The sequence below is a fragment of the Catharus ustulatus genome, chromosome 18, assembly GCF_009819885.2.
Source record: "Catharus ustulatus isolate bCatUst1 chromosome 18, bCatUst1.pri.v2, whole genome shotgun sequence".
In the NCBI taxonomy this organism is placed as follows: Eukaryota; Metazoa; Chordata; class Aves; order Passeriformes; family Turdidae; genus Catharus; species Catharus ustulatus.
Window position 1 is genome coordinate 13693568 of NC_046238.1, and position 25224 is coordinate 13718791.

The following is a 25224-nucleotide window of genomic DNA, read 5'->3' on the forward strand; positions in this document are numbered from 1 at the left end:
GCAGGCACCACTTGGCTCCCACGGGTCCTGCATGGCTCCCAACAGACTGGTCCAGGCTGCCAGACACATGGAGATCACTGACATCTGGCACCTCCTGGACCTGCAGGACAGCTGGACACTGGAGCTGTCACTTACCTGAGGCCACCAGACCTTTGGGGAAGCTGGATCCTGGGGCTGTCAGTCATCTGGAGCTGCTGGTTCCCTGGGTCAGGTGGACACTGGGGCTTTCAGGCTCCTGCTTGCTGCCAGACTGCCAGGACAGACTCGGGTCTTTGGGCACCCAGGACTGTGGGACCTCTGCAGCTACTGGACTCACAAGCCAGACAGAGCCCAGGGCTGTTGTGCATCTGGGGCTGCCGGATGCCAGACACGGCCAGAGCCTGGGACTGCCAGACCCCCGGGACAGTCAAAACCCACAGCTCTTGGACACCCACGGCTGTCGAACCTGTGGAGCTGCTGGATCCAGGGACAGCCAGACCCCGGGGGCTATCAGACTGCTGGGGACTGTCGGGGCTCTGGAGCTTCCAAACCGCCGTGACAGCCTACCCCCGGTGCTACCGGCTCGCGGGCCATCCACACCCCGAGCCACTGGACTCCCAGGACTCCCGGGAGCTGCTGGACCCCCGGGCTGCGCTGGAAGCCAGGACTCCGCATCCTCTCATTCCCCCTCGGAGACCCTCCCCGATTTCGGCGGCGCTGCCCAGCCGGCAGAGCCTCTCGGGGTCGTCGGGGCGGCGCTGCCCGGGGCCGGGGCGGCGGCGGCAGCGGCCCCCGGAGCCTGGCCCGCCGTCAGGGGAACCAATGCGGAATTTCCTGGCTGGCGGCGGAGCCCCTCCCGCCGCTACAGAGAGGGGCGCGGAGGAGGCGGCGGAGAAGCGATTGCAGCGCGGCTTCCGCCCGCCGAGCGGCAGCGGGGACCGGCCGGGACCGGGGCGGGCGGGGACCGGGAGCGGCGGAGCCGGGGCGGGGGAGCAGCGCCCGGCCCTGGATGGGCTGTGCCGGGTCCGGTTGGGCCCCGCCGCTCCGCCGCTGATGGCGGCCCATGGGCTGCGACTGCCCCGCCTCGCCCGGGCCGGGGCCGCGCTGCTGCCGCTGCTGCTGCTGCTGCCGGTGCTGAGCCGCGGAGCCGCCCAGGAGCTGAGCCCCCGTGGCAGGAACGTCTGCAGGGCCGGCGGGTAGGAGCGGTGGCGGGCAGGTGTGCGGGGCGGGACCGGACCCCCAGCGCCGGGCCGGGGCCGGGACCACGGGACGGGACGGGACGGGACGGGACGGGCTTGCCGGTCCATCCCCCATCCCAGGCAGCCGCGGCGCTGGGTGCCTTCCAAGACAAAGTTCGTCATGTGCGCGGCTGAGGCGGGGGGAGCCGACGGCGGGGAGAGCGTGAGGAGCTGTGCCCGAGCGGGGCCAGGGACGTGGGGGCTGGTCCTGATCCCCGGGCGGCTGCGGGGAACCGGTCCTGGATGACTCCGGAGCCAGTCCTGGATGCCCGGGGACGGTCCTGCTGGAGGGATCTGCGTTTGGGTGTCTCTGGCGATGCAGTCGGGAGAGGGACGGAAAAGAATCCTGCATCCCTGGGGCAGGATCTGCGCTGGGGAGCCGGGAATTGGGTTGGACTCCTGACCCTGGGCTATTGGGATACAGGATGCTTTGGGTATCATGGTGAAGCTGCCCCAGGCTTCTGGGGATTGTGGAGTTGGCAGCCCCTCGTGTTTGGCTTCAGAAAGTGGGTGCTGGCACTGTCTAGCTGTCCCGGGGGTCATATCCTGCCTGCCTGGCTGGGGGCAGGGTCTCAGGAGATGGCACTGACTTGTCCCTGTTCCCAGTGCTCTCGGTGTCCCACAGGTCCCTTTGCAGAGCATCACCTCAGCCGAGCTTCTCTGCAGCGCTCAGGTTCGGTCTGCCCAGGCTCCTGAGCCAGGCTGGCCCCAGCAAAAGGGAAGAGATCCCACAGTCGATGCCTCCCGCCTGGGAGAGCTGGATCCCCTGCGCTTGATGGGGGGCCCAGGCCATAAATGCACCTTTACATCTCGCCTGTGAGGTCAGACGAGTCCACAAGGAAAACATGTGCTTCGAGCGAGAGGGGCCGCATAATGGCTCCATTCAGCAGGGCCACAGGGCGCTGGTGCCCCCTCCTCAAATTACAGCCAGAGTTTCCTAAGGAGGCATTTCACGAGCCAGAGCGGCTGCAGCTCCCACCGGTGCTGTTCCTTGACAGGGAGACGTCTCTCCTCGGCAGCCCATGACCTGCACAGCATCTTGGGGTGGCAGAGGGAACTCGAGTAGTGTCCCCGCCCTGTTCTTGTACCCTGTTCCATGTACCTGAGCTCTACCCCGTGCAGAAAGAGCCCCTCATCCCCACTGGATGAAGGTGGGGGAGGTGCTGCACCAGCACCACAGGGCTCCGTCTCGCTCGCTGTGCCACCCGCGGTGCTGTGGTGGGGTATCAAGAGACACTGGCTGTTGAGTGGGACAGATTGGTTGTATCCATCCTCCTGCAGGACTGGGGCCTGAAGGCAGCCCAGGGGCTGAGGATAGTGGGGCAGGGACAGTCCCTAGGAAGCTCAGATGATGTTTGCATCATTTTCTATCCCTCACCCTTCTGCAAACTCTTCTTCCCTCTCCACCCACTCACTTGGCACCCACCCTCATCATTGCTGTGCACAGTGGGTGTGGAGGACCCCTCATATGTTACCATGCAAACCCACCCCAGTGGCCCCAAGGCCCTGGTGCTGCAGGCCCAGGGGCCAGGGGCAGTGGGACTGGAGGTGGCTTTGGGAGGAGGTCCCAGTGTCCTCCACCCAAGGCTGTTGGAGCTTGTCGGACCCTTGGCTCTGCAAAGCCCATCCAGACATCCTGTGAAGATACCACCACAGGTTTCAGAAGGCTCAGGATTGTGCAACTTTTTGGGACCTGGCTCCCAAGTAGAAATTCAAGGAATAATTTAGGGCAGATTAAAAGGGCATATTTGAGTCTCTTGGGGGTTTTGTGTTCTAAATTCAACTTGTCCTTAAATTTGAAGTTCTTTTATAACTGGTTTCCCATTAGTATGACCAAAGGTGCCATGGTGACCGCCTGGGCACTGCTTTGTTCCTGTCCTGCTCTCTTGCTAACACTCTTTTCCAATCTTTGGTCTTTAATTTTCTTTCTCTGCCTTAAGGGTTTCTATTTATGTCCATGATCCTATTCCTGCCTACTCTGGGGATGTCTGTCTGTCTGTCTGCACCCTGAGGCTGGGGTCCAGGAGCTGCAGCTGGGGACTGCCAGTGCCTGAGACCCAGTGGTCCCAAGAGCACTTTGTACCAGCTGGGTGGCACCAAGTGGTGGGTGATACAGAGAAAGATTAGCACTGGGGTGATGCTTTGAAGGAGCAGCAGAGCAGGGATGGGGAGGGTGCCAATGGTTTTCTGAGCACCAGGGATATGCTGGGTGTCCGCAGGGCTCCTCTGCAGCTCCAACCACTACGTTGACCTGGGTGGTCTCACATGGGACCACAGGCAGCAGCTCCCAGCTGAGCCCCATAGTCTTGTTCCTGCTTCCAGGGATGTGAGCCTGCTCTTCATTGTTCAGTGAAGGCTGTGCTGGTCTGACTGAGAAACCACCCCTCCTGCTTCAGAGTTGTTTCTATAGCCATTGGTAAAGTGATTTTTGGGAGCAGTGTATCATACTCATTCACAAGAAAAATATTCTACCTCTGTGAAAAGCCTGGGATCGTTAGCTGAGATCCTAGTGGTCCTCAGCATGAGCAGGACATTGGTATGGGCCAGGGGCAAGGCTGGCATGGAGGACTCATCCTGTAGGTTACAGCTCCAGCTCTGCCCATATCCCACTCCTTTTCCTCCATATCAGCGGAGGTCTCAAGCCCTGGCCACAGCTCAGAGGCATCTTTTCATTGTTTTTTTTTTTTTTCCCAGAATTTGTAGTGCTTTGAAGGAAATAAGGTATTTGCACAGTGGATGTCTGCAGTGTGGTTCAGGAGCGAGCTTTTAAACACAACTTCCAGTTATCGTTTCCAGTGGTCAGGAGGCAAGCCCTTTGTCAAGAAGCTGAGACCATGAAGTACCCTTTAGTTGCACACCCTGGTGAGCACTGGTGACCTGCAGCCAGCACTGAACCTCTGTGGGATGACTGTGCTCTGGGACCCATCCATGTACCCCACGGGAAGCAATGGTTTCCCAGTGCTGCATCCTGACTACCTCTCCTTGCCACAGTACCAAGTTTATTTGCTGTCAAAGCTTCTGATAAATGAGGTGGGGGCTGAGCAGGGCATGGGAGGCCATCAGCAGGCACGGGGAAGGAGAGATTAGCTATTAGGGAACAGATAAGTCAAATCCTGTGAGGCAGTGGGCTGGGTCCCAGCTGCAGGCGGTCGTGGTGCCACTCACCTCCTCCAGCTCATGGCAAAAGTTTTTCCCTCCTGCGGCCATGTTGCAGTAACTCCCAGCTCCCACCATCAACCATCATAAAGGATACTTTTTACCATGTTTCCCGTGATGCCAGTTTCCGGAGCCAGCTGGGCTGTTAGAGGCAGGTTTCCCGGGTGAAAGGCTTTCCTGTTGCAAACCTGTGATGGTTTCATTCTAAAAGCCACCAAACTGAATTTCTAAAGGGTGAAAGCAACCCCAGGTGCAACAGTGAGGGCATGCATGGGAGGGCAAGAGCACCATGGACCCTTCTCCACCTCTGCTTGAGTATCACACCACAGCCGGCAAAGCTTTTTGGGGCACACAGCCTGAAGCCTCTTGCAGAGAAGGACCTTGATTCCAGCCTTCCAAGTCCTTGGGGAGGTGATTTGGTGGTTGGCTCCCCTTTGCCATTAACCCGTGCATCCCCTCACGTGCTCAGCAGCAGCTGAGCCCCCCACTGAGCCCTGGGGTCCCCGTGGGGGGTGTTTGTGCTGCTGCCATCTCAGCATCTTGCAGCTGCTTCCACAGGCTGCATAGATGGAGCTATTTTGGGCTCCAGCTGCAAGGCATTTTTTCCAGGCCTCGAATCATTTTTGTGGTTCTTTTCTGCCTCCTTTCCAACTTTTTGCTGTCCGCCACAAAAAGGGGGACATGGTGCTCTTGGCTGGGTCATGCAGATGCTGCCCACCAAGGGGCTGGGGTGGGAGCTGCAGCCCCTGGACCCCACTTTGGCCAAGGGCTGCTGGCAGCTCCCTTCCCAACTCCAGGATGAGGTGGTCTGGCAGCCAGACGTGGTCCTGTGACTGCACTGGGTTTTGAGCGAATACTTCCTTACTGTCTCCTCCTCTTTTGCATTTGTTACATATAAAGAGGAAAAGAGAGGAAAGAAAAAAAAAGAAAAAGCCAAATGCATTCCAGGCTGTGCCACCGGACCAGCCTGGCTGAAGTTTTCCATGACTGCAGCATCCATCTGGGCTGTTTGTCCAGCGCTGCTTCCTCGTCTGTGGGACCAGGCAGTGTGGGTTACCCCGAGGATGAGTGGGTGGCTCCAGGGATGAGCAGGGGTCCACAAACAGGGATTTTTGTGGGGTGATGGGGAGTGTACTCCCCACACCCACCTGCAGCATCAGGATCGCCCAAACATTTGTTTGGGGAGGTTCTTTGACAAAGTGCAGGTGAGGTGTCCCCATGTCCCTTCCCAGCAGAGAGCTGAGCATGCCTGTCTGAGCCTCTAAGTGGGACTAAGCCCCTATCCTGCTCAAGCTTGTGCCAAAAACATCCTGCCTGATGCTCCCGTGCCTGGTACTCCATGGAAGTGGTGGCACTCCAGGACTCTCAAGAGCTCAGGGACACATTCCAACTGCCTGCAGTTGGCACCCCTCTGTTTGTACGTAGGAACATTACCTGGGAGCTGTTTATGTTACAACTATTCCAGCTAGGTGGTTCCAACCTGCCTTTGGGGTTCCATCCTCAGGCCACAAAGCATCAAGCCTGAGATTCAAGTCATGTTTTCCCCTGGGACATTTAGAACCTTCCCTTTTTTCCCAGTCTTTTTTTTTTTTTTTTTTTTTTTTTTTTTTTTTTATTCTAGCGGTTGCAAACATGACTTTTGCTTTTTCATCACTCCTTATAAATGAGAAAAATTGGTCCTGTTCTTACTCCTGGCATCACCTTAATGGCTGGTGGGGCATCCATGGGATCTCACAGCAGATCCATTAACTCACTGTGTGCTGGAGGAGGAGCCAAGAGGTCTCCTTCCCCTTCGGAAGTGTAGAGGCCTCCAGCAGGACTTCTCACCATCATGGTGCTCCTTGTGGGTTTTTGGGAAGGACTAGGACTTTCTGAGGGTTGTAACTATTTGTGATGCTTTTTTTATCCCTACAGCTCCTCGGTTCTCGTGTGCTGCCTGGGATGGAGGCAACAAGGAAGCGAGTGTTTAATAGGTAAACACCAGGATTTTGCTTCACTGGGCTCTGCCCATCCTTCACTGAGCTCTCCTGGCCTCACCAACACTGTCAGGGGTCACCTTAATGCATCCTGTGGCTGGGACCCCATGTCCTGGGGACCTGCAGCCAGAGTCCTGCCTCTCTGCAGTGCACTAAGCCAGCACCATGTGAATGGAATGGATGCTCAGCCCCAGTGTCCAGGGTCACAGAGCTGTGACCCAGCCAGCTCTGGGTCTAAAGACTCGGGGATGCTGCCTGGAATCTTAAGGGACAGTGAAGTGTCCCCCAGGGTGAAGGTGCAGCTGCAGGGATAGGACTGAGATTCCTTACAGATGCTGCAGCAGTGTGGGGACCTGAGCCAGAGCCATCAGTGAAACTGAAGCTGCCCAGACCAGGCACATGGTCTCAGTGGGGAGAGGCTGCTAGCACTGCCAAAGATCACTGAGCTTGGACTTGGGCCGTGCAAGGTGTCACAGCTCTTTACTGGGGGCCACAGTGAGCCTAGCATGGATGCTCAGCATGAAACCCTAGGAGCATCATTCCCTGCATTGCCACCACAATGAAGACAGTTACTTTGGGGTTCCCCCACAGGGAGCTGGCCACAGGCTGGCCACAGGGCTCACCATACCCTCGGAGAGCTGGAGATGGCACTTTGCAGCTGGAACCAAAGCCCACATAACCAACTAACCCACTGTGCATGAGCCTTGTAACTGCTCGCTGCATGTGTTGGGAACAGAGTGTGGCCGGTTTGGAAGGGAGAAAGACAGGATCTGCCAGGACAATGGGGGGAGGATGGTCCCGCAGAGAGTTATTCCCATCTCCTTCCCCCCCAACCTGCTCTAACCTTTAGACTCACTGCTCCTAACCTGTGTAATCTGTCTGTTTTAGGGGTTTCTATAATATCCATCACCGTAGGTCTAACAACTCCCAGGTAAGGTGGCTGGGATGGGTGGTTGTCTCTCCCCCTCCCAGTGCCTAAGGAAGTTTGTCCAGGGTGGTGTGGGATCTGCAGGTGCTGCCCACCCCACGTGCTATGCTTGCCTGGCTCCAGGCATCGGCCTCAGCATGAGGTCCCCTCAGCAGGAGAGGGGCTGGTGGCCTTTGGGGGCAGGTAGCCATGTGGGAGAGGCAGTGTTAGGATGGCAGTGCCCACAATGACTCCACTCCATGATCCCTTCTCCCCTCTAGCAATGCAGAGCTGAGCAAGGGACAGCACCATTGGGTGCAGCCTCTGGCAGGGACATGGCAGGAGACTGGTGGCCAGGATGACTGGCACCCTGTCTGGGTGGCAGAGATGGAGCTGAGTTGGGTGATAGGAGGCTGATGGAATTTTTCTGCAAAGGGTTCCATCCAGCCCAGGCAGTTGCTTACCAGGATGGTCACAGTGCCACAGCTCAGCAGCACTCAGAGGGTCACTGCACAGTCCTTTTTCTGCTCTGGAGGGGTCTGGGGAGCTTTAGGGAGCAAGCACTGGTACTCATGCCTGCTGTCTGTCTATCTGTCCAGCCGTGTGTGAGGGGAACTTCACCTGCAAGGAGAACGAGGTATGCGTCAGGCCCGGCGAGTGCCGCTGCCGCCATGGCTACTTTGGTGCCAACTGCGACACCAGTGAGTACTGGCGGGTGCCTTTGTGTCCTCAGGGGGTTCACCAGGGTGGACCTGGCTCATGCTGGGGTGACTTTCCAGAGCAGATCATCAGGGATGGAGCTGTGAATGCTCTTGCTCTGCCTTCACCTGACCTGGCTCTGTTTCCCAGGGTATTGTCCTCTTGCTGGAGTCTCCTCTTAGATCCAGTGCACTGGGGGGAAGGAGAGGGAGGACTGTAGTCAAGAGGTGCTGTTGGGACTTCAGGTCTCGACTGGTGCCTGCCTTGGGGATGTCCCTGTGGGCAGTGCTGAGGCTGATGGCTCTCTCCACAGAGTGTCCCCGACAGTTCTGGGGTCCCGACTGCAAGGAAATGTGCACCTGCCATCCCAACGGGCAGTGCGAGGACGTGACGGGCCAGTGCACCTGCAACCTCAACCGCTGGGGCCCCAAGTGCGAGAACATCTGCCTCTGCAAGCATGGCAAGTGTGACCAGAAGACAGGCAAATGCACCTGCGAGCCCAACTGGTGGGGCCCGCAGTGCTCCAGCTCCTGCTATTGCAGCCACAACTCCCAGTGTGACCAGCAGACAGGCAACTGCCTGTGCCAGCCTGGCTGGTGGGGCCGTGGCTGCAACAACCAGTGCTCCTGCAACAACTCGCCCTGCGAGCAGTTCACGGGGCGCTGCCAGTGCCGGGAGAGGACCTTCGGGCCTCGCTGCGACCGCTACTGCCAGTGCTACAAGGGCAAGTGCAACCAGGTGGACGGGACCTGCACCTGCGAGCCGGGCTACCGGGGCAAGTACTGCCGCGAGCCGTGCCCAGCCGGCTTCTACGGCCAAGGCTGCAGGAGGCGGTGAGTGGCCAGCCCTGCTGGGTCTGATCCAGAGCCAGTGGGAGGTGGCAGCAGGAGGATTTGAGGTGTGATGGGTTCATTCCTCTCATTGCAGGTGTGGGCAGTGCAAGAGCCTGCAGCCGTGCACTGTGGCTGATGGGCGCTGCCTGACGTGTGAGGCGGGCTGGAACGGCACCAAGTGCGACCAACCCTGCTCACCTGGCTTCTACGGAGAGGGCTGCGAGAAGCTCTGTCCCCCCTGTAAGGATGGCCACACCTGCAATCACATCAATGGCAAATGCTCCCACTGCAACCCAGGCTGGATCGGAGACCGGTGAGTGCAGCTGGGTGCAGCATTGGGTTCTGGGAGAGCAGTGTCCCTGATTCTCCCAGGGAACAGGATCATTGAAGGGTTATGCAGCCCTGAATCCAATCCTGGGCACTAGAGTTTAAGGGAGAGTATTCCAGCTTGAGAGCTGAGCCCCACTGCAAGCACCCGGGGTCCAAGGGGCATAGGGCAGGTGTCTCACAGGCAGTTCCATGGCCCTGTCTGTGGGCTCCGTCCATCCCTGTACCCTGCTCCTGCCTTCAGAAACCACAAGCCACCATGGTGATATACAGCCCATCTGTGCATGTGGAGGGATACTGGAGGTCCCCAAGTGCCATGGATGCTCCAGCCACTTGCCCTCATCTCTCCCAGGTGTGAAACCAAGTGCCGGAACGGGACATACGGGGAGAACTGCGCCTTCGTCTGCAGCGATTGCGTCAATGGCCAGTGCCACTTTGAGACTGGGCAGTGCCTCTGCCACCCTGGCTCCCATGGCACGTAGTAAGTGAGGCCCTGGGGGCACCCTGGGGTACAGGTGGTGCTGAAATACCCTTGTGTCCTATGCTGTTACCAGCTGAGACATTTCCTGCACTGGAAGTGCTCAAGGGCAATAGTTTGGGTGATTTGGTGAGCAGAGGGGGAAGGGCAAGCTCACAGAGCAGCAAGGGGTGTTGTGCTTTAGAAAAGGCCTGCTTGGCAAAACCAAATCAACAAAGTGGTGGTTTGTTGAGGTTTTTAAGTCCAGAGGGGAATTTCTATCCAAAAACAGAGAGAAAGCCACATCCCAGAATAGCAAACAGCCTCACAGACGTGGCCTCCATGAGAGACTCCTGCTTAAGGCTCTGCCTCTAGCTGGGGTCTTCCCCAGGCCTCCTCCTTCCCCCACTCCAGGAATACAAGTGCCATCAAGGGTCTCCTTACATCCCCGGGTAATTTTTCCCAGCATGGGACTGAAATGTTGCTTGAAAAGATGAGGAAAGCATTTTCCATCCAGCTGAGACATGCAGGTAGATCCTCCAGGTCCTGCCGGGTGGTACTCAGGTTTTCCCAGCAATTAACTGAGGGTGACAGCGAGGACAGGGATTTGGAGCTGGCATCTTGCCCATCGTAGCATTTCACTCAGGGCAAGAAAACAGGGAGCAATTGCATTTTGGGGGTGTTGTGGCAATTTGCCAACTGCTTGTGGTGCTGGAACAGTTGCTGGTCACTGGCACCAGTTCAGGATGCCTGGCTGGGCATCATGGCCACCTTTGGTAGCACAGGCAGAGGTGAGAGAGTCTGAATGTTCCTCGGGGTGGTGTGGTGATGCTGTCAGCACAGTGCCAGAGTGTGGATTAACCTGTTCTGAGACCCTGGCACAGCACTGGGAAGGTGGGGATGGCGGATGCTCAGGATGCAGCCTTGGTGCTGGAACCTTGGTCTGAGCTGTGCCAGGCAATGCAGTCAGGCAGGCTCAGGAACGTTCCAGGTGCTCAGGCAGATCCTTCTCACTATATCTAAACCAGTGTGTTTGTCAGCAGGGTACGATTTTGCTAAAAAGGAGATTTCTGCAATGAAGGCAGAAGCAATGTCCTTGCCATACAGTGTGCCCTCTCATCTCTGTGTCAGAAGGAGGCTAAAGGAGCAGCTGCTAAAATATTTATGTGTGCACAAAGTGCTTTATCTTCCCTGTATTTCCTGGAAGTGTCAGGACTATTATGGAAAAAATCACCCTCCTCTGCTCTCCCAAAATCTCAGCCTGGGGCAGAAATGTGGGGCCAAGTAGTAAGGTGAGAGGTTTGCCTTCTGGGGAACTATCCCTTGCTCCTGTTCTGCTGCATTAGCTGCCCAGTGCAGCAGAGCAGATGCAGAAGCTCCGCACCCATCCTGGCAGGCACGTGATGGGCACACGACTGGCACATGACAGGAACACAGCAGGAACAAGGCTTTGCCAAGGTGGCACTGTGCAAGTTGTTGGAGTGTGAAATGGGCTGAGCATCTTGGGGCACAGCACTGAGGGCTGGAGGCAGCTGTGTCCCCAGGGGAGTGGGTTTGGGTTGCAGCCCACCGGCTTCTTCCAGCTACAGCCACTCCAGCTGGGATGCAGCTGGAGGAGGGTTTGGTGCCCAGTAGTGCTGCCAACATCTTCCAGTTCCAGCTGGGTCCTGCTCTGTGGTGCCTATCCCACGGCTGGGGTGGCAGGTTGGGTTGGTCTCAAGCCCTTGAGACTTGTAGATTGGTGTCCACTTATGTGTGTCCCCATCATCTCCATGACACCATCTCCATGAAGTCATTCTAACAGCAGTGGAGTTTTTGCGCCAGGCATTACCAAACTTAGACAGTCTTAGGGCTGCTCTGTTGTTTTTCCTTCTTGGAGGCAAAAAAAAAGGTCAATCTGGGCACCTTCACAGCTTATGGCCGCTGTGGCTCTGCCTGGCTTGATGGGGGTCTGGGCTTGGGGTGCTGTGGCCACATCACCACTGAGCTGACCTAGAATCCCTGTGTGTCAGAGTATCTTTAGATGTGACTGCTGGCTTAATGACCTTTCCTAATTACTGTATCTAATGATGAAGTCCCATGCAGAGAGCAGTAAGAGTGTCTGAGATCCAGCTGGGCTGAATGCCCTGAGCAATGGGCAAAGCCACTGCATGGGTGATGGGCTCCTGATCCCTGTGGATTATGGGTTCCCCCAGGGTGTGGAGTAGCTGTGTCAGAGCAAGCTGGAGGAGTGCTCCCTGGAACATGGAGGGGTTGGGAGAAGGTGGCAGCCAAGTGGTCCCCGCTGCTGTGCCTGGGGTAGGGGGTGCACCATTCTCATCCAGCCCTTCCCTCCAGCTGTAACCTGACATGCCCTCCTGGACGCTACGGAGCCAACTGTGCTGATGTCTGCAGCTGCCACGACGGTGCCTGTGACCCCCTGACAGGCGCCTGCCACATGGGTGAGTGCCAGGGGCCAAGGGCTGGGCTCTGCCGCAGGGCTGGCCCTGGGCTGAGCTGCGGGTCTGCCTTGCAGAGGCCAACCAGAGGATGGGAGTGATCGGGGCAGGGGCCCTCCTGGCACTGCTGCTCATCCTCCTGCTCTCCCTGCTCTGCTGCTGCTGTGTCTACCGCAAGGACGAAGCCAGCGGGTGAGTGCCGGGGCCGTGAGGGATCTCATCAGGTTGGGAATGCAGAAGGAAGATCAGTGGGTTCTGGGGTTGACAGGGGGATGCAGAGGCCATGCTGGGACAGTGGTTCTGCAGGGAAACTGAGGCAGAGCTGTGCTGCCCACATGACACTGTGTGGGTACCTGGGTCTGAGCGGTCCTGCTGCATCATCAGGGCTGATGGAGGTACTCAGGGTGAGCCATTCCAGGGAAACCCCTTCCTGCTCTCCCTGACTCTTTTTCTCTCTTGTGGTCCATTATATCATGGAGACCTGCCAAGTGTCACCCCCAGTCTCTAGGGTCTGGACCTGATCTGCAGAGGAGGGGCTGAATCACAGCAAGGGCATCACTACACGGACAAAACCCTCAGAACAAACCCCTGGGCAAAGGGATGAGGCCTGTGGGACAGGGGACTGTCCCACATGGGGGTGGATGATCAGTGCTGGGAGGGTGGGTTCTTCCAGCAAGATCAGGGTGCTGACAGCGTTTTAGCAGCATAAGTAACATCCTACCATGAAAGTAGGAGTTGGGACAGACCCAAGGCAGGGGGAAAGGTTTGTGCTAGTCAGCAAAGGATGAGAGGGCTGTTGGAGCTCCTCCAGACGTAGAGAAAACCCACTTGTGCCACCAGCCACTGCACAGGAATTTCCCAGAAGCCTCCCCTTGCAGCCCTGTGAGCTCACTCCCAGCCAGGTACAGCTGGCTTGGAGAGCCTGTGGCTGCAGGTAATTATCCTGCAGGTGAAGCACAAACCATCAGGTGATGAACAGCACAGGGAGAGGGGAAATGGCTACAGTTTCCTCTCTCCCAGGGTGCCCAGACCACAGTGTCCCCAGATTGCAGTGTCACCTGTGGTGCTGTCCCAGCACAGCCCCTTGCAGGGGGTGGTGAGCATGGCACAGGTTCCCTTGAGTCAACTCACAAAGCCAATCACTCCTGCAGCTGTGGAGAATTGCTTGAAAACCTGGCCCCAGGAGGCTTCAAAACCAGAGAGCGAATAAAGAGAAGTCACATGTTTGGCTTTGGGTTGGATGATTTTATTTTTTTTTAAGATTTGGGGTCTTGACCAGGCATTGTGAGTATTGTGAGGCTGCCCTGCCAATGGCCATGGTTGGATTCAGCATTCCCACCATTCTCTGGCACTGCTCTACATCCTGGTGTGGTGCAAACTGGTGTCTGGGGCTGGCAACAGATACTGTGGGCCCTTAACTCCTTCAGCCTGGGCACACCCCTGCTTTTCATCTACCCCATTATCGCTCCAAAATTCCTTGCACCACTTGCAGCATCCCTGAGCTGCTGCCTCTCCCTGTTGCCCATGAAAGCTGTCTCCACCACAGGAGGAGAACAGTGCCTCTGATAGTGCCATTACCTTCTCTGCAGCTCCAGCCAGGACCCAACAGCAGCCAAGAAGCCTCCAAGACGTTTGTGTGGGCGGTTCAGTCGGATCGGGATGAAGCTCCCACGCATCCCCCTACGCCGCCAGAAGCTGCCCAAGGTCATGGGTACGGCACTGGGGTTTGGGGAGGGTGCAGAGAGACAGGTTTTACTCCTGTCAAGGCAATGTGTGTGGCTCGCAGCACCCTTTGCAGCCCCAAAGCAGGGTGGTGAACATGGCAAGGCAGTGCCAGGAATTCACAGATCCCTGGGAGCATTTCTGTGGTTGGTATGAGCTGCCTTGCTCTCAGGAGCTCAGCCCTTTCTGTCTGCAGCTTCTGGATCTCCAAGCATATTTGCTTTGTGAGGATGCAAATGTTGTACCTGGTTCTGGAGCTCTGCTCTCCCCTGGAGAGCAATGGTCCCTGTCACTCAGCAAGATACCTTGTTAGTGCTTTTGATCCTGAAGTAAGCGCAGGAGCCAGAGAATCTGGGCAGATGCCCACCCTCCTGCCATGTGCAGCAGAGTGGCAGATGGAGGGGCAAAGGTTTGGGTTGAGCTTCCCACTCTGCCCAGGCACAGAATTGGCAAATAGGGGGCTGCTGACACCTGGTAAAGTCCTTGATCTGGCACTGTCAGGGCTGTTGGGGACACTCTGCATCCCAGCAGCTGGGGAATGCTCTCCCCTGCACTCTGAACTTTCCTTGCCCCTCTTCCCAGATGGAACTGCTGCAGCCCCGTTGACTAAACTTTGTGTGGAGGCAGCAATCCCCACCCTGTGCTGGGATGCATTTTATCCCCAGTCCTCTTCCTGAGCCCAGCTCCTCCCTGGGCATGCCATGCTGGTGGAACCCCCAGAGCAGCCACATCCTGGCACACAGTGGCTCAGCATGAGGCTAAATCCCTCATCTCAAGCAGGACACAGAGATGACCCCTTGCACACCATGCACAGCGTCGGGGCACAGCAAAGCCCTGCCCAGAGCAGGGTATGCCAGGGCCCGAGAAGCATTCCTGCTGCAAGGATAACAGAGGATCAGAGAGGCTGTGTTTGTGGAAGGGGCCAGGGAAGGGCTTGGGGAAGACAGAGGGTGCCTGTGTGCAGTGAGGGCAGGGGGGCTGCCTGCAGGCAGCTGGCACCAGTCCAGCCACACTGTGTACAGAGGGCAGCAGCAGCCCCGGGAAAGGCTGAGGGGGTGCTCAGGATGGGGTCGGGTCCCAGCAGGGCTGAGGCTGTCCCTGGCATCTGATCAGGGCTTGCCTTGTGTTATCTGGCAGAGTAGAGTCCATGTGGGTTCCAGCAGCTCCCAGTCCCACTGAGACATGGTCTGGCAGTACCTCCAGTTCCCATGGGGCCTGGGGACCCCAGGGTGACAGGGACCTGTTGCATTGCCTGTAGTAGCTGCATCCCTGATGCCCAGTGATCAGAGTGCCACGTCATGACCACACCTGCTGCTGTGGAAGCCACAGTAGCCAATATCCATTGGCAGAGGCCCTTTGTTCCCTGCGTTGGTCCTGCCCCAGCAGGGGTGTCCCAGGGTTGCTGAAGTGCCCCATCCCAAGGGTCAGGTCAGTGCTGGAGGTGCTCAGGACTTGTGGGGATGTCCCAGTGAAACTGGTGCTGGCTGATGCCTGGGCAGTGGTCAGTCTGGATCTGCCCACAGTGGCCATGTGTTTGCTGACACCAGGTGGGTTTTCTCCCCTGGGCTCAAACACTGGTGAGCGCAAGCCTACTCATGGTAGAACATTCCCAGGTGGGACTGCAGGTCTTGAAGCCCCACTGAAGCTCATCAGGTGCCTGGAGCCTCAGGTTCCTCCCTCAAAAGCTGCTCCCCACCCTTAGCACCAGCTTTGGATACACAGCATCTCCCCGGGGATCACACGTGAGCTGACAGCCTGCAGGGCCACACCCTGGGCTCACACCAGCAGCCATAGGGCCAGCGTTTGGGTACTCCTATGTGGGATTTGCTCGTCAGGTGTCAGTGGTATCAGTGTGGGTCTTGGTTATGTCATCCTGAAGATGCCAGGGCTAACCTGAGCCCTGCACCCCACCATGTGTCCTCTCCAAGCAGCAAAGCTCAACCAGCCCCAAGGGTGATGCTGATCACAGGGAGCTTGGGATGAATGGGTGGGGGTGGCCAGGAGGTGACCATCCCTCTCTCATGGTTCCTCTGCTGCTCTTCTCTGCCTCATCTTGGTCTTGAGACCAACTGGCCACTCTACAGGCAGGACTGGGGTTGTCATCCTGATGCTGTGGCTCCAGGAGATTTTGGGGAACAATGACAGGTAGGGATATGTGGGAAGCATCCACACTTGTCTCAGCCCAAACAGCCAGGGAAGAAAAATCCCTGGCAACCATGATGGAGCCTCCAAGCTTCCCAAAGCTTCCAGGTGCAGTACGTATTCTCATTTTATAATCTGGCTGTGTCCTGGGTCTCACTGGAGTCCCGGAGTTGCCTCGTGGCCATGAGTACCAGCTGCTCATCACGCCTCCTCTCAGGAAGCATCTCCCTTCATCCGCTTCCAGACAGCTGCTTTTAATTTTCTCTTTTTGGTTTTTGTTACAAGGAAAGCCATGTTGGAACTGCTGCTTCCCCCTCTCTGGGCCATTTGCTCTTTAAATATATCTGCTTGGGTTTTTTTTCCTTGCTCCATGAAGCCAAAGTATTCAGGGGGAAGTGTGCAGCACTGCTGTCATTTTAACAGCCCTACATGTCTGAAGCCAAATTCCCTAATAATGGATAAACATTCCAGTAGGCATCCCAATAACACTACAAGTTATTTTATTGTAAATCAGTGATGTGCTGTGTGGATCAAACAGTCCAGGCAAGCAATTGCAGTATGACTGGGATGCAGTTGGGGTTGGGATGTTCATTCAAAGGTTAAAAGTACCTGGAAATACCCTCTCTGTGCATGGGGTTTTCATAGAATCAAAGAATATCCTGAGCTAAGAGGGACCCACAGGGATCATCAGTTCAACTCCTGGCCCTTCACAGACACCCCAACAGTCCCACTCTGTGCCTGGGAGCATTGTCCAAATGTTCCTGGAGCTCTGGCAGTCTTGGGGCCATACCCATTCCCTGGGGAGCCTGGGCACTGCACAGCATCCTTTGGCACCACCCTTTTGCAGCCCTTCATCCAAAGCAAGACTGCCTTGCTTTGGAGGCAGCTTGTCATTGTTCCAGGGAACAAAAGCCAGTGGAAGGGGATGGGGACAAGTGCATCTGCTGCTGCATGGCTCTGTGGGAGGGTTGGTCACTCCTCCCAGCTGGTTGCTGCCTCGGTTCTGTGGGTACCCAAGGAGGATGATGAAGCTATGGGCACCTGGGGAAGCCCCTCAGGATGTGTTGGGCTTATCCAGAGAAAAGCCTTAAAATATCAAGCTGGGAAAAAAAAGTCACTCCAGCTCAGACAACTCTTAACTGCTCATCTTGTCTATTTGGTTTTACTAACACCCTTTTTCCTCTGATGGTTTCTCTCTTCCTCTTGGCTTCTCAGTGGGTGGCCCCTTGGCAGAGGGGCAGTGCCAGGGCCTGAAGGGAGGGATACTCTTACTCAGCTTCAGGAGGGAGGAAGCCAGCAAAGGGATTGAAAAGTGGCAGAATTGGGAAAATGTACATCCCCTTGCTGCAGGCTTCCTTTGATCATCCTTCTGCATTCATGTGCAAAAGCATATGGAAAAGGAAAATGCAGTCAGTGATGCTGAAGTGGGAATTAGTGGAACTGAAGCCAGCAGCTAATTTTCTCCCTGGGAAGGGGACAGTCACAGTGCCAGGACCCTCTCTGCAGAGTGGCTGTGCCAGGTTGTGCAGCTCATGGGTGACCACTCGGACACTCACCACGTCTCATGGGACCCAGGGTTTGGGTGATTTGTCCTTCCATCATGTGCATCCTCAATCTGTGCCACTGGAGATGGGGATAGATGGAACTGTGAGGCTTGAACAGACTTTGCTGCCCACAGCCCAAAGCATGGGGGATACTGGTCACCACCACTGCTGGTTGATGGCTTCTTTGGCCACTTGCCTGAGGGATCTGGTGGGACTGTGCAGTGAGAGGTGTCCCCATGCATTGGATGCTGTCTCTGTCCCTGACATCCAGCAGGAAACTGGGCAGAGGGAGCTGTGCAGCATCCTGGCTGGCAGCAGGGACTGGGGGGTTCAGCAGAACAGGCACTGACAACAGTTCTTTGTCCTCACAGTGGCCCACCATGACCTGGAAAACACCCTGAACTGCAGCTTCATCGAGCCACCCTCTGTGGTGGAGCAGCCTTCCCCATCCTGGTCATCCCGTGGCTCCTTCTCCTCCTTTGACACCACAGACGAGGGGCCCGTGTACTGTGTCCCCCATGAAGGTGAGCAGGGAACAAGGTGCATCTCCAGGGGACTTCGGGGACAATACCAGGGGCCTGCTCAGTGGACAGGTGTCACTCTTGCGTGGTGAGGACCGTGACACCCTGGTTCCTTGTGCCCCAGGAAGGAGTGTGGGTTCCAGTCATGCCTCCCACACAGTTTCAGAGCTCCCTCCTCTAACATCTGCTGCTCCAGGGTTAAAAGCCAGGAGATCTCTGACTGGGAGTCTAACTGGGAGGACACTGTCCTGCAGGAGAGACTCCGTCATTTCCCCTCCTCAAGTACATCCCACCCGACACCATTGTGCTTTCTTCCCGCAGAGAGCATGGGTGACAACAGGGACAGAGGGACACCTGCCAGCCCCGGGGACAAGCTGGTGGCCCCGATCAGCGGGGAGGAAGCGGGCGAATACACATTCCTGAAGGAGACGGGCTCTGTCAGAGCCTTCCCGACCGACAGCAGTGAGACCCCCCTGCTCAAGTCCTCGGACAGCGAACGCTCCTCCTGCGGTTCGGGGTCGGCCGGCGCCGCGCTCTACGCCAGGGTCGCCCGTCTCTCCAAGCAGTCCAAGGAGGAGGAGGATGCCACTGCGGAGCCCCGCAGCCCCGAGAAACCGCCATCCCCGGAAAGGACCAAGCCCCGTCCTCCAGACCCGGCCACGAAGCCCAAAGTCTCTTGGATCCACGGCAGGTACAACTCTGGCCAGACCAATTCCCTGCCGGCTCCCAGCCAGTCCCCAGAGCAAGTGGCCGCCCGGTCCGGCAGCCCCGAGCAAGACCAGAGCTTGGCCAGGAGGAAGAGGAGCCCGAGCGAGACGTCGGCCAATGTGCAGGGCAGAGCGGAGGAGAAGGGCGGCGCCCGGGGCAAGGAGAAAGCGCAGAAGCAGCCGAAGGAACCCGGCATCCCCGAGGGCAAATCCAGCCTCTGCGGGGAGCCCCAGTCACCCTCCAAGCCCAAGCAGAGGAGCAAAGCCGGTTCGGAGCCGATGGAGACCATCAACGGGGCGGTGCAGAACGCCTTCCGAAAGATGGGCGCCTTCCAGCCGGAGAGGCGGGCCGGGGACACCAGGGATGCTCCTTGTAGCCCCGGCACCAGCAAACCCCGCTCCGAGCCGCTGCATCCTCAGCTGGCCTCCGAGCTGGCCGCCCAACTGAAGGAAAAGACTCAGAGCCTCAACAAGGGGGACGGAGGCATCCGGGCGAACGGGGTCGGTGCCCAGCGGGAGAAGCCCACCCCTCCACAGAAAGCCAAGCGCTCGGCGGCCGCCGGCGGCCAGAAGACCAGCAAACCCTTGCTGCCCACCTCTCCCCATCTGCAAAAACTGATCCCTGCGGCGGCCGAGACGGCAGCCGGGGAGCCCAAGTGGGTGGAGAAGCCAGGTGCCGGCAGCGGCCAGGATCAGGCTCTCCCTACTGACCAGACAGCCAAGAAAACCCCCATTAAGAAACCTCCCAGGAAGAAGAGCCGGGAAGCGAGCCTGGAGCCGCCCAGGGCAGCTGCTGTGCCTGCCCAGGCAGTGCAGTGACCAGGAACCGGTCATCGGCCCCGCACCGGCCGCACACCGGGAAGGACTTTTGCCAGCACAGCCAGCGAACGTGGGAGCCTGAAGTGGGCTGGGGGCACTGGAAGAGCCTTGATCCTCCCTTTATCCCCCTCCACCTCACTCATGGCCCTTTATGCCTTAGTCTTCCCTGCCCTAGGACCCGGTCCCTTCAGCTGTGCCCTGCTCCTGCTCTCTGCCCGGGTCTCAGCTCTCCCTCCCTCTCCGCGCAGGGCGGGACCGCAAGGAGCGGGCCCGGCCGCCACCCTGAGGGGCTCCGTGTGTGGCGTATCCCCCCCACCCACTTTTTTTGTAGCAGTATTATCGACCACATAAGCAGCGCTTGTACTAGACATGCCCACGGTATATTCTGCAGTAACCGAGCCGCTCGCTTCCCACGCTCCGCTCCGGTCTGTCGGAGTCGCGGAGCACGGGAGAGGGAGAGAGCTGCTGCTCAGTGTCCAGGGCAGTGCCAGAGATGTGCCCCACATCTATCGCTGGCAGCAGCTCCCCTGCCCCGGCGCCCTCCAGGCACAGCTCTCCACTGCCGGTGGATGCCGGAGTGGGGTCGAGCTGGTTTCGACCGATGCCACCCTCCCTCCCCTCCGCCGCGGCGCTGCTCCTGGCCAGGAGGAAGCACTATTTACGGATGGAGCTGGACGCCCTTCGGGCTTCTGCATCCCATCCAGTGGAGCTGGAGGGATTACTTTGGTATGAGAGAGCCTGGCACCTCTGCAGAGCGCTTTCCTAATAAAAATGTATTTCTTCCATAGCTGGGTGCCATCTATCCCTGCCCTCGCCTTCCCGTGGGCAGGCAACATGCCCAGCCTTGCTTGAGTGCTACCTGGTCCTGAGTGGGATGCAGTGGGGAGATGAATGACCTTGCAGCAGTACAGGCAGATGGTAACAAGCTGTGGACAGGGTGGGACACAGGTCCCCACTGGAGCTGCTGTTACATGTGCTCATCAGGCATCAGACATGAGCCCTGAGGAGATGAGGAGTTTCTCCTACCCCGGGATCCAGCACTGTCCCAATGGCTGACCGGTCCCATGGTCAGATGCTCCTCAGTGTTGCCTGGGTCAGACCCTGAGGTTCAAGAGATCTCTGGCCGCTGAGCAAAGAGAGCCCACCCCTGGGTCCTCAGGGTGCTGGGACACAAATGTAGGGGACATGGGGGTGCAGAGCTCTGAGCTCAGCTTTTTAACTCCCTGCCCAGGGGCTGCCAACCCTGTCAGCATTTAGGGTCTTCACATAGCCTCAGGCATGATGCTGCCAGAGGACAAGGCTGGAACAAGCCCACGGGCAGCCCAGAAGCTGAGGCTTCTCCCACACAGCTTCTGCCCACGATTCCTAAGCAGGACTCTCCCTGACATTGGAACTGGGGCTGTCTGCTTCCAAGGGAGCCAGGAGCATTGGTGCCAACCACTGAGCCATCCTGAGCTGTTCCCACCGTGGAAGATGATGTCCCAGAAGACTACTAGACCAAAAGGTCAACCACAGCAATCTTAGAGGTGATGGAGGCAGCTGGTGAGCACCAGAATGGGATGAGACCACACAGAACCAGGACTGTAACCAGCCCAGCACAGCACTCAGGAGGGGATGGGGCTCTGACCCACACCAGGGGCATGGCTCAGCATTGTGTAGCTGGAGCCAGCACAGTACCTGACACTGGCTGGAGAAGCATTATCACATAACACAAAGCTGAAGAATGACATCACAGCATTGTTTCACAGGCTCTGGTCATCTTTCAGAGTTCCTACACTCTCCCTCTGCTTCCTTCAGGTTTTATTGGGAAGATACAGCTGAAACTAGTCCTGGAACATCAGACAGTGCAGAAAAATGAGTGGATGAATAAGCTCAATGTAACCAGATACAAAACAGAGAAAATCAATAGAAAGATGGGGATACTATGGGAAAAATGGGCATCTATGAGACCTGGCATAGCATCCAAGCTCCTCTCTCCACCATGGAGGCTGTCATTGGACGAACTGAAGAGGCTTCCAAGGCACTCAGATTAATAACTACTCATAGTTTAGTAAAAGAGAAGCAAAGAAGTTGAATCCAGGCAGTAAAAGTGCAAAACTAAATACAATTTAAGAGGCAAGGTTTGCCACAGACACCACATGGTCCTTACACACATCTCTTCAAGTCAGGGCACTCAGGGGAGCCACCTGTGATGCTCATGATGGTGGCTCAGCAAGGTGAATTTGGGAATTGCCCCAGCCTCCTCTCAGGTCACTTTCTCACTCATGCAGGCAGCAAAGCTGGGGCTGGTGCCTCTGGAAAGTTGGGCACTCTCCCTGGTCCCCAGGCTGTCCTGGGACAGCAGAGGATCACCCAGGCCTAAGCCCATCCTTGGGCTCTGATCACAGTGCCAGCCAGCCAGCAGAGAGCCTGCAAGTGAGCAGCCTATGGATAAATGCAAAAATCCCATGTCACATACAGCAGGCAGGTCACCAGAGGATCCAGCCCAACCATCATATCAGGTGAACTCTTGGGATTCTCCAAAGGTGGAGATGCCCAGGCTCCCTTTGACTGTTCCAGGGTCACTCCTGGGGAGGAATTTTATTCAGGATTCAACCTGAATCTTCTAAGCTTCAGCTAGTGACTGTTTTACCAAATCACATCATCCAGCACCATCAAGAAGGGTTTAACTTCATCATGAAGCCATGTTAGGGGAGATTTAAGCTGATTAACAGGGAAGGGTTCTTCCCCCAAAGGGTGCTGGCACTGCCCAGGCTCAGGCTGGAGCTCAGGGAAAGGTTCTTCCCTCCCCCAGAGGGTGCTGGCACTGCCCAGGCTCAGGCTGGAGCTCAGGGAAACGTTCTTCCCTCCCCCAGAGGGTGCTGGCACTGCCCAGGCTCCCCAGGGAATGGGCACGGCCCCCAGGCTGCCAGAGCTCCAGGAGCGTTTGGACAGCGCTGCCAGGGATGGGCAGGGTGGGATTGCTGGGGGGTCTGGGCAGGGACAGGGGCTGGATCCAGGATCCCTGGGGGTCGCTCCAGCTCAGGACATTCTGTGATTCTGTGACCTTAGTCACTGGCTGTTCTCAGAATCCTTCTCCCAGCCCAGCCCTCCCCCCTCCTCCTGGTGCAATGTGTGTCAGCTCCATGACTGTGTTGGTATCCCTTGTCCAGGCCTCTCTGGTTTCTTCACATCCCTCTTGAACTAGGAGACCCCATGTGGACACTTCCTTCAGATGTCTGCCCATGCCCTTCACAGCAGCTCCCACTATGGGCTTTGCCTTACTCTGAGGAAAAACAAGAAGCTGATGTTCACCTTGAGGTTCTCTGTTGCTTCCAGAGTCTTTTCAATAGGCTCCTTCCAGCTCAGACAGCTCAAAATCTTCCAGTAATGTCCTATTATGGCATGGGCTGTGAAGGACACGGATGAAGCATTGCCACACTTCAGTATAATGACGGGCTGATGAATCTCCTTTCCAGGCATCCTGCAGGCTTTCTCCCCACCACTGCATGTTGGATATCTCTGACTGACAGCTCCCCGTGATAAGACACCAGTGAGGAGGTCTTGTTCAGGGGTCATAAATCAACAAAGGCTGAAAACCATCTCACAATTTCCTTGCAGCTGTGAGTTCCACCGGGAAATGATACACACTTGCTGTTTTGAGCTGCTTTCCGGGCTGTTTTGGGCAAGCAGAAAATTTTGACCTCAAGGAAAACCAGCTGAACCCAGTCAATGTGGAAAAATCAGGTGTTCTGCTCCCCTGAGACAGAGCAGGATCCACCTTCCCTGATAGATAGGAAGGGCTTTTCGTGACAATGCGGTGGCCATTGGTGAGGAGAAGTTGTGGGAGTGGCTGTGACGGAGCCCCCAGCCCCTCTGTTCCATCAGCACAGCATGCATGGGAGGGGCACGGTGGCACTTTTGGCTTGTTCACTCCTCCACCAACACTGCAACACTGATCTTCCTCCCATTTTCTCCTGATTTCCCAAAGCAAAGAAGGAGCTCTTGAGCTGGATAACAGCACAGATTTTTGGCTTGGCCAGCAAGCAGCAATAAAAGCCAGCATGCTGCCAACAATTCATTTCCTGTTTCAGGCTCTACCAAAAATAAACTCAGAAGGGAAACTCCAATGAGAATGAAACACACAGGAGACAACTCAGAGCTCTCAAAACTGTATAGGAAATTTCTCTCAGTGTTCACTAGGCAGTGTCAGAGGGAATTTCATGGTGGATGGGGGGATTGTGAAGGGGTTTAGGCAGCTCTGTCAGCATTATAGGGATATAAATATATATGCAGCTGACACTTCCTGTGGCTGCATTACACGTGGGGAAATGGCCATTTCTTTCTTTGTCTCACAAAGTGGATGCAATGCAGGGTCCTGACTGCCTGCCCCAGGACACTTAACTCCAGGGATGCCAGGCTGGAGATGCTGCAATGTCCCCAGGCCATATGGGTGATGTCCTTGTGGAGCCACCATCCAGCTGGCACTGACCTTTCTGCTGCCAGGCTGCATGGATCACCCCAGCTGGGACCCAGAAAGAGACGCAGTCACTGCACCACCACCAGAATCATCTCCCATTCCTCACCACAGCCACAGGTGACCTCATCAACATCTCTTGGGAATAGTTGGTGTTTGAAGAAGGCTCTGGTGGTGTTTCAGTGGCAAGAAATAGAAGCCTTTTGCAGGCCATCAGCTGCTGCTTGTGTGCTCTCCTGGTGCCCATCAGCTCCAATCCATGCAGGTAGCACCAAACCTGCAGAGCCAGGAAGGAGAAAGCTGTGCGCCAGGGGTCCCTGTGAACATGGATGGTGGCTCTGGGACCCTGCACCACCAGCCCTGGCATGGCACGGACCTCAATCCAGCACACACAGCTTTGCCTTGGGATGGTAGAGCCCCTGGGGTGGGTATTTGCAGGTTGATTTTTCCTCATGAGGAAGTGGGGCAGGGATGTGGGGAGTAGTTTGCCTCTGCACCCTGTGCCCGAGATGCCACAAGATACAGGACTTTGATAAAAGTATATACTCCAGGAGTTTATGCACCCACACAAAAATATGTGTGTGTCTATATTATATACATATTTTTTATAAGTCAGTATACATTATATATATAACATTTATTCCTGGAATGTATAGGAGTGTGTATTATATATAATTTTTATATATTTAATATAACATAATACAAAAATGTATTTCTATGCACTCCTATACACTCCAGGAATAAAGGTTTTTCTATTTCTATATTTATTTTTGCATATAGACACCTACACTCTCCTATATACTCCCGCAGTACATAGTACATATACTTCCAAATATATAACATGAATTTATACACTTCTATAGTTCTATGTATACAGTTATATATACATATATATATATAAAAACACTTATGTACTTACCTGTTTTTCTGAGCTCTGGGACTTGAAGGTGAGGACATCTAGGTCAGGCTGAGCCTGCCCACAGCTTCCAGGTGCCAGTCCCATCCCCACTGGCCTCATGGCAGTGCCACCCAGGCACCTCTCAACACTGTGCCCACAGACCGGGTTTTCTGATGCCAAATCCAAGAAGTGCTTGTGCTGGGTACTTCCCTGAGGATCTGGGCTTCAGAAGGCTCCAGCACAGACTTGCAGGGAAGCAGGGCAGCAGGATGTCTGGCAGGGACTTCACCTCCCAGCAGCAGCTCCAGGCTCTGCAAGCAGGACCTGGCACCACTCTAAAGCCGTTTTGTCCCCACTGATGGGCACTCAGGGCTGGGCAAAGCCACGGTCACCTCCTCTGCCCTG

General features: G+C 56.4%; 1 protein-coding gene across 3 annotated transcripts; it reads left to right on the forward strand.

Moving 5' to 3' along the window:
- Positions 1-1142: 1142 nt before the first annotated feature.
- Positions 1143-20252, forward strand: SCARF2 (scavenger receptor class F member 2). Of its 3 annotated transcripts, none has more exons than XM_033075867.1 (12): positions 1143-1175; positions 6288-6346; positions 7238-7280; positions 7856-7957; positions 8269-8788; positions 8883-9101; positions 9468-9596; positions 11910-12013; positions 12088-12202; positions 13600-13721; positions 17790-17942; positions 18261-20252. In XM_033075867.1, the coding sequence occupies exons 5-12, from the start codon at positions 8307-8309 to the stop codon at positions 19463-19465; spliced, it is 2529 nt and encodes an 842-aa protein (XP_032931758.1). In that variant the 5' UTR covers positions 1143-1175; positions 6288-6346; positions 7238-7280; positions 7856-7957; positions 8269-8306; the 3' UTR covers positions 19466-20252. The 3 variants fall into 3 exon arrangements, with proteins under 3 accessions (XP_032931758.1, XP_032931759.1, XP_032931760.1); XM_033075868.1 differs by lacking the exon at positions 1143-1175 and adding an exon at positions 1336-4079; XM_033075869.2 differs by lacking the exons at positions 1143-1175; positions 6288-6346 and having other exon boundaries at positions 6369-7280.
- The last annotated feature ends 4972 nt before the right edge of the window (positions 20253-25224 follow it).

Excerpts from the sequence above, each read along its gene's own strand:
- SCARF2 (XM_033075867.1), top strand. The coding sequence starts at position 8,307 with ATGTGCACCTGCCATCCCAACGGGCAGTGCGAGGACGTGACGGGCCAG. Across the intron at positions 12,014-12,087 it reads GACAGGCGCCTGCCACATGG|AGGCCAACCAGAGGATGGGA; the intron begins GTGAGTGCCAGG and ends TCTGCCTTGCAG. Across the intron at positions 12,203-13,599 it reads CGCAAGGACGAAGCCAGCGG|CTCCAGCCAGGACCCAACAG; the intron begins GTGAGTGCCGGG and ends CCTTCTCTGCAG.